Genomic DNA, 10,863 nt, shown 5'->3' with positions numbered 1-10,863 from the left:
GGCTGGAAAATTATCCTCCAGGAGATGGAACATCGAGGGGAAAATGCAGATTAAAAGCACAAAGAGCTGCTGTGCCACCGCCCTGCCCTCCCCTCCCCCCGTGGAATCACCACAGTTTGCGTAATTCCATCCCTCCTCTGTAGCATTAATTTGACCAGAGAAGACGCACAAGGCAAAGAGAACCCTGGAATGGCCAGAGTGTTGCACACTATCCCAAGTGGGAGCTTAGAAAGGCAGAAATGGACAGACAGAGGATGGGGCAGAGGCGGTCACATGGAGGTTGGGCCTGGTAACCGGCTGATGAAAAACCCCAGGGAGGGGCGACAGGATGGTGGGCTGTCCTTGCAGTGCCCACCTTGTCCTGGTTGTCTTTCCAGGAGGCCCAAGGCCCTCAAACACTCCTGAGGCTGTCACACAAGCTGGAACCTGAAGGTCAGGGAGGCCTGGTGGTGAGGGGTGGGGGCATTGCCAAGGGCACTAGAAAGAGAGGGGTGGCAGGCAGGGCAGAGAAAGCAGAGCCTCCAGAGGTATCCCATGCCCAAGAAGCCCCAAGGTTGGCATGGAGGAGGGCAGAGAAGCCTCAGCCTAGGGCAGGAGGGAGGCCCACGTTGAAAAGGGCATTTCCTTTGGAAGGGTGGGGTCAGTCACCTGGATGTGTGTCTAGGCACCAGGGGCTGGAGATCCTCTAGGTGCCTGAGGGCTTGAGCTACTGGGCATAGGGCGCAGGCCCCTTCTCTGCTACACCTTTTCTCCCAAAACAGGACAGGGACTTCCTGAGCAGTGGTGCCAGGCCAACCAAGGCTGATGAAGGGGCACAGTCTCAGCCTCAGTCTCTTCTTGGAGAGCTGCCCTTCGGGGTCTGGTGAGCAGAGAGTGACCAACCAAAAGCCTAAACACAAACACCGGCTGATCCCAGCGGGGGTTAAAAAGAAAGTCGAGGACGCCGGTTTGGAAGGCCATTCATACCAGCCTCTCCCAAAGCGCCTCCCAGCAGCCCTGCGGAGTCCTCTCGGGGCTGAACTCCAGTCCGGTGGGCCCGGCTGGGACATTCTAGCGCCCCTCGATAGGCTCTGATTGGAAGCACCGCATCGGAGGGGGACCCGGCTGCGGGAAGAGCATCCGCGCGCACTCCTCCCGGGACACAGCTGGACCCGGAGTCCCCGAGCCCGAAGCTGGTGTGTGACTCCATCTCTGCTGCCGCGGTCCCCACCTCCGCGCTGCTGCGGAGCTGACAGGTAGCCGCGAGTGAAGCAGGAAGCGGGAGGGGCGCGGGGGTGGGGGCGCGCGAAGGAGGGTGGAGCTGCTGGCGCGCCCCCTCCCTCGTGCCGGCGGGCTCCTTGCGCGGCGGAGGCAGAGGCGGCGGCGGGCGCACGGAGAGAGCGGCCGCCCGCCCCGCTCCGCTCCGCCGGGCTCAGGCCCGGACCGGCCTGACCCACTCCGTCCTCGCCCGACCGGTCGCGCACCTGCCGCGTAAGTGGAACCTGAGTCCGCCGTCGCCGTGACCACCACCCCCGCCATCCCCACGGCCACCGTGGCCGAGGCGCCTAGCCTCCCGGCTTTGTCTGCGTCCCCTCGGCTCCGGTTCCAGCTGCGGCTGCGGCTGCGACTCAGACTCGGGCTCGGCTCTAGCGCTCCGCGGATCGCGCGGCTCGGCGCAGGAGCCTCGCACCCGGCCCTGCTCCCTCGGCCCGCGCGGGGGAAGTGGGGTGAAACTTCGCCCAAGTTTGGGATCCGGGAAGAACCTGTTGAGGCGGGGAGTGGCCCGGGGCAGAGAGGGGGCCGAGGATGGACACACCTCGAGTTCTCGGGCACCGACGTCGGGGAGGGGTATGTCTCTCCGAACCCGCGGTGGAGGACGCTGCGACCTAGGGAAGGGGCGAATGGGTATTGGGCCAACGAGACTGACCCAGAGGCCTGGCTAGGAATGGTTCTGAAGATTCCGCGAGGACGAAGTTTGTCGATTTGCTCGCTTTCTTGGGCGTTGCTGTCCAGTGTGGAGAAGGAAAGGCGGCTTCAGGGTCCGCAGAGACGCTCCTGACCGCGCCTCTTGTCTCCAGCTGCACTCTCCCCTCCCCCACCCGGGCCTGGCGACAGCGGGTCTGGGACAGACAGGCAAAAAGGGGCAGAGAAGCCGAGGCCATGCAGGCCTACTGCGTGCCAGGCTCGTGCAGTGCCTCCAGTTTTCTGGCAGGGTCCTCCCAAGTCTGCAGTGGGCATTGTGTGCGCAGGATGCAGCTGGGGCTGGTTCAAGACACACCGTAGTGCGGCTGTAGTGGCCCCTTTGAGCCTTCCCAGTACGGGGGAAGAGGCCTTGGCAGCAGTTGGGGACCCCGGGGGGCCTCTGGCCTCCACAACTAGGCTTCCGCCAGGCAACCTCAGGCTAGTGGGCCCTGTGGGGGTGCGCACCGCTCTGATCCTTTCTCTCCTCTTCCCGAAGCTGCTGCGGGAATATGCGGACGCCCACGGGGAGGCCGCCGGCCTGCCACCTGCTGTAGCGCACTCACAAACGCCCATAAACGTCCCGGCGGCGGATCGGATCGCGCACGATGGAGGCCCCGTATTCGATGACTGCGCACTACGATGAGTTCCAGGAGGTCAAGTACGTGAGCCGCTGCGGCGCGGGGGGCGCCCGGGGGACCTCGCTGCCGCCCGGCTTCCCGCGGGGCTCGGGGCGCAGTGGCTCAGGGACGCGCGCCGGGCTGCCGCGCTGGAACCGGCGCGAGGTGTGCCTGCTGTCGGGGCTGGTGTTCGCCGCCGGGCTCTGCGCCATCCTGGCCGCCATGCTGGTGCTCAAGTACCTGGGCCCGGGCGCGGCGGGCGGCGGCGCCTGTCCCGAGGGCTGCCCAGAGCGCAAGGCCTTCGCGCGCGCTGCCCGCTTCCTGTCCGCCAACCTGGACGCCAGCATCGACCCGTGCCAGGACTTCTACTCGTTCGCGTGTGGCGGCTGGCTGCGGCGCCACGCCATCCCCGACGACAAGCTCACCTACGGCACCATCGCTGCCATCGGTGAACAAAACGAAGAGCGCCTGCGGCGGCTGCTGGCGCGGCCGGCGGGAGGCCCCGGCGGCGCGGCGCAGCGCAAGGTGCGCGCCTTCTTCCGCTCGTGCCTTGACATGGGCGAGATCGAGCGGCTTGGGCCGCGGCCCATGCTCGAGGTCATCGCCGACTGCGGGGGCTGGGACGCCGCACGCTGGGACCTGAACAGGCTGCTGTACAAGGCTCAGGGCGTGTACAGCGCCTCCGCGCTCTTCTCGCTCACTGTTAGCTTGGACGACAGGAACTCCTCGCGCTATGTCATTCGCGTGAGTGTGGGGACCAAAATGACCAGGACCAGGGCCTAGCCGCTGTGCACCCAGGGGGCAGAGCTCTGGGAGGGCGTGGTTCATTTTGGGGGCTGATGGCCAGGCACAAAGAGACGCCTATCCGAGACTTGTAGCAACAGGGAGAATGGAGGGAGGGAACCCAAGGCAGGGATGATAGTTCTTCGCTGGCAGGGGCTGGTCAGGAATGCCTAGGTCCCCTACCCTAAAATGGATACCCCTGCCCTTCTTCGTGCCCAGCAGATTAGGTGAGGGTGGATGGGGAAGACCTGGGTGGCTCCCCAGTTGTCCCCAGGCTTCGAGGCAGCTCTGGGTGGGGAGGCTTGTGTTCCTGTGCTCCTGGGCCATGGCAGATGTCTGGCAGGAGCTTCCAGGCCACTTGGGGGGGAGTCAGTCTGGGAAACTGGCACATTGAGCTCGCCCCTTGAGCACTGTCACTCTCCCCAGATTGACCAGGATGGGCTCACCCTGCCTGAGAGGACCCTGTACCTGGCCCAGGATGAGGAGAGTGAGAAGGTTCCTGGCGGGCATGGGCTGTGAGGAGGCCTGGGTCTGGGGTGGTGGGGGTTGGGGGTGAAGTGTGGGGGTGCATCCCCAGGCTGCCACGGGCCCTCCATGAAGAGTCCTGTCCTGTGCAGGTCCTGGCGGCCTACAGGGTGTTCATGGAGCGCCTGCTCAGCCTGCTGGGCGCGGACTCAGTGCAGCAGAAGGCTCAGGAGATCCTGCAGCTGGAGCAGCGGCTGGCCAACGTGAGCCCTGGAGGGTGGGGGTGGAGGGTGGAGCAGTGCAGTGGGGGGTGGCACATAGGGGTCGCTCAGCAGAGTGTCCTCCCAGATCACCGTGTCAGAGTACGATGACCTGCGGCGGGACGTCAGTGCCATGTACAACAAGGTCACGCTGGGCCAGCTGCAGAAGATCACCCCACATGTGAGTGTGGCTGCCCCACTGCGTGGGGGGCTGAGCCCGGGCCCGGGGTCCCCTCCCAGGACTGTGCTGCTCCTCTGTGCACCTGGCCTCCTCCCTGGTGCACCCGGCTCCCCGCCTCTCCTGACCCCTCCCTGTGCCCTGTGGCCCCTGCCCTCGGCCCCACAGCTGCGGTGGAAATGGTTGCTGGACCAGATCTTCCAGGAGGACTTCTCAGAGGACGAGGAGGTGGTGCTGCTGGCCACAGACTACATGCAGCAGGTGTCCCAGCTCATCCGCTCCACGCCCCACAGGTGGGCTGCAGCCCTGGCCCCTCCCCCACCGCCTGCAGGGCCCCAGTCTGCACCTGTACCTGTCCTCCTACCCCTCTGTGCCGGTGTCACTCGGGCAGGCAGGTGGGGGCACTGAGCGGGATTCCAGATCCCTAGGCTCAGGGGCTAACTGAACCCTGCACTGTCCCTTGCGCTGTGGGAACTGGGCAGGCTGTGGGCGTCCTGAACTGCGTGCCTGACTGTGCTCGTAGGCTGAGACCAGTGTCTCCCTGGTAAGGGGTGGCCAGGACTCTGCTGCCCAAGACTGCTGCCCAGGGTCACTTCGGGGAGAGCTTCCTGTCTGTGCTCCTCCTGGGGAGGAACAAGGTGGCTCAAGGCCAGCTCTGAGACAGATAGTGAGCCCGAGTGCCTGGGTTCCATCCACAGGAAGCTGGGAAGTGGGGCTGGTGGCAGTCCTTCAGGGCAGGGCTCTTGGTTGTCCCAGGAGTGGGTGCCGTGTGACAGGGGTTCATGACCATTTGTATTGAGCTTCTGCATTCCTGGGTTGAGTTCTCCCCCTTGTTTATGGGGCTTTGTGGGTACCTGGTCCATTCCTCAGGTGGGCCAGGTCTGAGTACTGATCTGCATGTCTGTCTGAATACCTGTTTCACTTCTGGCAGGATCCTGCACAACTACCTCGTGTGGCGTGTGGTGGTGGTCCTGAGTGAGCACCTGTCCCCACCCTTCCGTGATGCACTGCATGAGCTGGCCAGAGAGATGGAGGGCAGTGACAAGCCTCAGGAGCTGGCCCGAGTCTGCCTGGGCCAGGCCAACCGCCACTTTGGCATGGCACTTGGTGCCCTCTTTGTACATGAGCACTTCTCAGCTGCCAGCAAAGCTAAGGTCAGGCTGCCCTGAGTAGAGGGTGTGGGCACAGGCATAGAACTGGGCATGGAGGAGGGGAGCCTGGCATGTTCACCAGGAGTTGGGGTGCCATGTGCAGCTGAGGGCTCAATTGTGTTGAAGCTTCAGGCCCCAGGAGCAGCCCCCAGGAAGCCTAGGTGCTGGCTTAGCTGCAAGTGGCATTCATTGCCAGGCTTCTGCCAAGCCTTGCTGGTGCTCAGCAGGCATGGCCTCAGGAAGGTACAGGATTGTTTTAGGTAGTTTCCCCCTTCCAGGCTGGGGACTTAGGATCTGGGTGCAGGGCATGGATCCTCACTCCTGAGGTCTCTCCTGGTACTTAGCATGGCACCCTGGGCTTAGCAAGTGGTATTGAAGGCCAGGGATACTCTTGCTGTCAGGTCTGGGAGCCAGATCCTTAACCTCCCCTTTTGAACCTTGGTCTCTGATGTGTGACCTGGCAGGTGCAGCAGCTGGTAGAAGACATCAAGTACATTTTGGGTCAGCGCCTGGAGGAGCTGGACTGGATGGATGCCCAGACCAAGGCCGCTGCTCGGGCCAAGGTGACATGGGACCTGAGCCCCTGCTGGGTACTGGATCCTGGGGAGAGCAAGAGGCCAAGTTGCCTTTGTAGAATGACAACACCTGTTTGTTCTTCCTTGGCGAAACCCCCACTCTGGGCTGGCCAAGAGTTCCTCCCTTGGGCAACTAGGGCTGCTCAGAGGCTCAGGCCTCTCCCACCTGCCTGTCACCCACCCCGCAGCTCCAGTATATGATGGTGATGGTCGGCTACCCAGACTTCCTGCTTAAACCAGAGGCTGTGGACAAGGAGTATGAGGTGGGCCCTCTTCTCCTGCCCTGATAGCCTGACCCCAGGGAAGCTGGACACCAGCCACAGATAGAATTACAGCACTTTGGCTGATGGCACAGCCTGCTCTGGCCTGCCCCTGAGCGCTGCCCATCTGCACACAGTTCGAGGTCCATGAGAAGACATACTTCAAGAACATCCTGAACAGCATCCGCTTCAGCATCCAGCTCTCTGTCAAGAAGATCCGACAGGAGGTGGACAAGTCCACGTGGGTGCCTGGCCTCAAGCTGGGGGTTGGGAGAGGCCTTTGGGGGTTGCTCCTTCCCAAGGCCAGCACTGCTGGAGGAGACTGCCTCAAAGCCAGGCTGATGCAGGGATGCCCTGGGCCTCCACAGAGCAGCGGGTGGCCCATCCTGGGGGGTTGCCCAGAGGTTATGCTCCCAGGAAGTAGCTGTTGTTGGCCATCAGAACAGTCTTGAAGAATGTGACTTTGTGGCAGGGGGGAGTGTGTCCCCCAGGTGACAGCCTTCTTCCACACAGGTGGCTGCTCCCTCCACAGGCGCTCAATGCCTACTATCTACCCAACAAGAACCAGATGGGTAAGGGGTGTATGTCCTGGACAGGGGCGGGGCCTGTGGATGGGTGTGGCCTGAGATGGGCGGGGCCTGCAAGTAGGCGAGTCTCACTCACTTCCCTCTCCTAGTGTTCCCCGCCGGCATCCTGCAGCCCACCCTGTATGACCCAGATTTCCCACAGTGAGTAGGGGACCCAGATCCATTCCTAGGCCTTGAATGCAAGTGGGTGGGGATCCGCAGCTCCAAAACTGGGCTGGGTCGTGACAGCTGCAGATCCAGGGTCCCCACAGTCCCACTTCATCCTGGCTTATTTAGAATGTGTAATTGGTTTTTTTCTTTTGTTTTGCTTTTAAAACTTCTTGAATGCCCCTTGCTGTTTGGGTTCATTTATGCATTTCCAAAGTGGAGGGACCCTAGTGATGAGGAAAGAGGCGAATGCACGCGTGGATGCCTCAATTTCTCTCCTGCTCCCTCTAACCCTGTCCTGTGCCCCCACTGGCCCGCCTTAGATGTTATTTCCAAAAGGGCAACTGGACAGGACCATCGTTCCCTTTCATGGAGCCCACAAGGAAGCTTGTGCAGGACCTCGTGGACCTACCACCCACCTCCTCCCTGTGGGCTCCCTGGCTTCCTTCTACCCTAACCAGGGGCTTCCTGGGGCCTGGGCAGCAGTGTGGGCTCTCACAGGTCAGGAGAGGGCTGGGCCTGACCTGCTGCCATGGGCCCAGGTCTCTGAACTACGGGGGCATCGGCACCATCATTGGGCATGAGCTGACTCACGGCTACGATGATTGGGGTGAGGCCTGCTGGGGCCAGAGAGACTGGCTGGGGCAGGGTGAGTGATGGGGCTGGGGCTCAGCCTTAGCTGCCTGCCCACCACCCACAGGGGGCCAGTACGACCGCTCGGGGAACCTGCTGCACTGGTGGACTGAGGCCTCCTACAGCCGCTTCCTGCGCAAGGCTGAGTGTATTGTGCGCCTCTATGACAACTTTACTGTTTACAACCAGCGGGTGAGGCCCTCCCCCATCAGTTGGGCGTGGACAGAGAGCATGCACACTTGTGTACACACTTGTGCCAGGTCCCTCCCTGCACAGGTGCTCAGGGTTCTCATGCACAAGCACATCGTACTTAGTGAGACACACTGACTAGAGTGGTGTGTGGGAGGGATAAAAGGAAGAAGATTGGGCAAGGGAGGGAGGAGGTGGGCTGGGTTGGGAGCCCCATGCATCCCCCGCCTTTTCCCTCTGGCAGGTGAATGGGAAGCACACACTTGGGGAGAACATTGCAGACATGGGTGGCCTCAAGCTAGCCTACTACGTGAGCCATCCTGCCTGCCTTCTGTCCCTGGCGGACATGGAGGGACCTGAGGAGAACCCTAAACTGGACGTGGTTGCCCCATCTGCCCAATCCTCTGAGCTCTGGCCTGTGCCCTGCACAGCATCCACTGGAAGTGGAAGGAGCCACAAACCCTGCCTTCACCAGGAGAGCCAGGAGGGCTTCCTGGAGGGGGTGGCATTGGCTGAGGGCCATCCTGTAGGAGCACAGTGTGAGAAGGGTGCTGGGGGGGTCACAGCATGGTGGTGATGGCCGAGCTGAGGATGGCGAGGGAAGAACCAGTATCCAGGGAGGATCTCACTGGGTGGAGGTTGGAGACAGAGCGGTGCCCAGGGCAGGTGGCATAGCTGCTCTCTGCTGTCTGCACCCCTAGGCCTATCAGAAGTGGGTGCGGGAGCACGGCCCAGAACATCCGCTGCACCGGCTCAAGTACACGCACAACCAGCTCTTCTTCATCGCCTTTGCCCAGGTATGGGGTGGGTGCTGCTCCTCAGTCCCAGGCACTGGGTCCAGCCCTGGGTCCAGCCTGGCTCCTACCCAGGTCACCTGGAAGTGATGCCCTGTGGGTACTGATGGGCAGGTGGACAGCAGCCTCTGGTCCTCATCTTCCTGTTTCCTCCTGTCCCTCCCCTCTGGGGCCCAGAACTGGTGCATCAAGAGGCGGTCGCAGTCCATCTACCTGCAGGTGCTGACTGACAAGCATGCACCTGAGCACTACAGGTAATGCCTGCCTGTCTGCTAGGGAGAGCAGCTGGGGGTCACGGAAGGTCAACCCCAGCAGCTGGGGTGGGCAGCAACTGGGACCCATATGCCTGGGTGTCTGCCCCTACCCCAGGGTGCTGGGCAGCGTGTCTCAGTTTGAGGAGTTTGGCCGGGCCTTCCACTGCCCCAAGGACTCGCCCATGAACCCTGTGCACAAGTGCTCAGTGTGGTGAGCCTGGATGCCTGCGCGCCCCCATCGTCCTGCACGAGTCGCCTCCTGCCGGCCACTGGGCAGGCATGTGCCCCGGCTGCCCCAATCTGGTTCCCTGACCCTCCCAGCCCCTCCAGCCCAGGCCCCTGGCACCCACAGTCCCTTACTTCTGGAGGGCCTTGGAGCAGGGGCGGAGTGGACTCTGGGACACGTGGAGAAGACTGAGGTTCCCAGACCCCCTGGCTGGATTGTATAGGCCCCATCTCCACTGCATTCCTGCTGCTAAGCCTGGTCAATAAAGCTGCTGTTCTGTTGCTGTGGCCTCCTCCAGGGACCAAGCCAGCGGCGCTGGGTGGGCTCTTCCAGAGGGAGGCTTAGCCCTACAACATTGCTTGGGCCCGAGAGGACCTTCTTGGCTCCTCCAGTTGGCTTGGCTGTCCACCTGCTGGGGCTCTTTTGTCCCCTCTGCCACCCATTGACTACACCTGGTCAGGCCTCCTCCCTACAGCCCTGCCCAGCAATTCCTGGGCAGCTTGTGGCCTGAGACCCGCATTGCAGGTTTCCACATTTCACTGGCACTGGGAAGCAGGAGACAAGGCTTCTGCCATGCCGTAACCAGGCTTTGGGGTCCACTTCTGCTCTAGGAAGGGCGATCATGCCCCCTAATTCTGTAGAGCTGAGGCTGCAACATCTTGGCTACTGTAGGCTGGAGCATGGTCTTCTGGGTGAGAATGGGAAAGGAAGAATTGGGGGCTGGTGATGGGGCTCCAGGCATGACCAAGAGCAGGAGCCAGAATTGTTGCTGGAGTGGACATGGCTGCCTGCCCAGCACGCCCCACTGGAGGGGACCACAGCAATAAGGGGGAGGACCCTTGTCCTGGGGGCTCAGCATCTCTTGTGTCTGCAGGGATGAGGCCAAATGGCTCCTGCCCTTCCTTCTTGTCCTTTCTACTTATTTCAGGAACCTTGTCCCTGCCTGTCACACTGAAGTGGAGAATCTCTCTCCTGTCATGTCAGCTCCCAAACTTAGACATTTTAAAGGTCCCTGTCATCTGAACCTTGGGCACACCCACATATGGACTGGAGCAGGCTGGGGCTGAGAAGGGCCCTCAGGAGTGGCAGCGTAGAAGAGGCCAGGGCTCCAAGGCGTGGGGGCACTGCACGGGACAGCTGCTCAGTCCTGGGCACAGGAGCTGCCTGCCAATGGCTCCTGTATGGCATGTTTATACCCCTCCAGTATTAGGGGGAACTCAGAGTCTTTGCACTGAACTACACTTCAGTCTTTTAACTTTTGCAGAGTATCTATTTTCCTTTTTTTTTTTTTTGGTACCAGGGATCAAACTCAAGACCTTGTGCTTGCCAGGCAGGTGCTTAACCCTCTGAGCTATCTCCCTGGCCTTACTTTTTTATTTTTGAGTCAGGACCTTGCTAAGTTGCTAAATTGTACAGGCTTGATTTGAACCTGAGGTCCTCTTGGGATACAGGTGTGTGGCACCATGCCTGGGTTGTGGCACGCTTCTGGAGGTGGTCTAAGCCCCATAAAGGGACTATATTTCTGGGCCTTTCCTCCTGGGCTGAAATACATACTAGTATGAAATACATACTAGGCCCCTTGAGCAGCTGGGACACTCGGGGTCCTCGGTGTCTGCACACCCCAAGGTCCCTACACACCCCAAGCCCACCCTGTTCCTCTGATCTGGGGTCTTGGCTGGAGCCAGGGTTCCAGGCCCAGCCCACTGGCTCGGCCTAAGGCTCCCCAAGTCCCTAGATCCCTCCTGCTCAGGCTCAGGGAGGCTATAACAGCACAAAGATCTCCTCTGTCCTGCTTGGGAAATG

The 10,863-nt window shown here is 61.5% G+C and overlaps 1 protein-coding gene across 3 annotated transcripts; it reads left to right on the top strand.

Moving 5' to 3' along the window:
- The first annotated feature begins 1,377 nt into the window (after positions 1–1,377).
- Positions 1,378–9,325, top strand: Ecel1 (endothelin converting enzyme like 1). Of its 3 annotated transcripts, none has more exons than XM_023722223.1 (18): positions 1,378–1,470; positions 2,438–3,302; positions 3,768–3,836; positions 3,959–4,069; positions 4,155–4,247; positions 4,413–4,537; positions 5,176–5,398; positions 5,860–5,958; positions 6,159–6,233; positions 6,368–6,471; positions 6,744–6,802; positions 6,907–6,958; positions 7,507–7,574; positions 7,665–7,789; positions 8,031–8,096; positions 8,488–8,583; positions 8,758–8,834; positions 8,950–9,049. In XM_023722223.1, exons 2-18 carry the CDS (start codon positions 2,547–2,549, stop codon positions 9,047–9,049), a joined length of 2,298 nt encoding a protein of 765 aa, XP_023577991.1. In that variant the 5' UTR covers positions 1,378–1,470; positions 2,438–2,546. The 3 variants fall into 3 exon arrangements, with proteins under 3 accessions (XP_023577991.1, XP_023577992.1, XP_004637370.1); XM_023722224.1 differs by lacking the exon at positions 1,378–1,470 and adding an exon at positions 1,762–1,827; XM_004637313.2 differs by lacking the exon at positions 1,378–1,470 and having other exon boundaries at positions 2,547–3,302; positions 8,950–9,325.
- The last annotated feature ends 1,538 nt before the right edge of the window (positions 9,326–10,863 follow it).

This window comes from Octodon degus, unplaced genomic scaffold (genome assembly GCF_000260255.1).
Source record: "Octodon degus isolate 3935 unplaced genomic scaffold, OctDeg1.0 scaffold00089, whole genome shotgun sequence".
Lineage (NCBI taxonomy): Eukaryota > Metazoa > Chordata > Mammalia > Rodentia > Octodontidae > Octodon > Octodon degus.
This window is presented reverse-complemented; position numbering and strand designations above follow the sequence as displayed.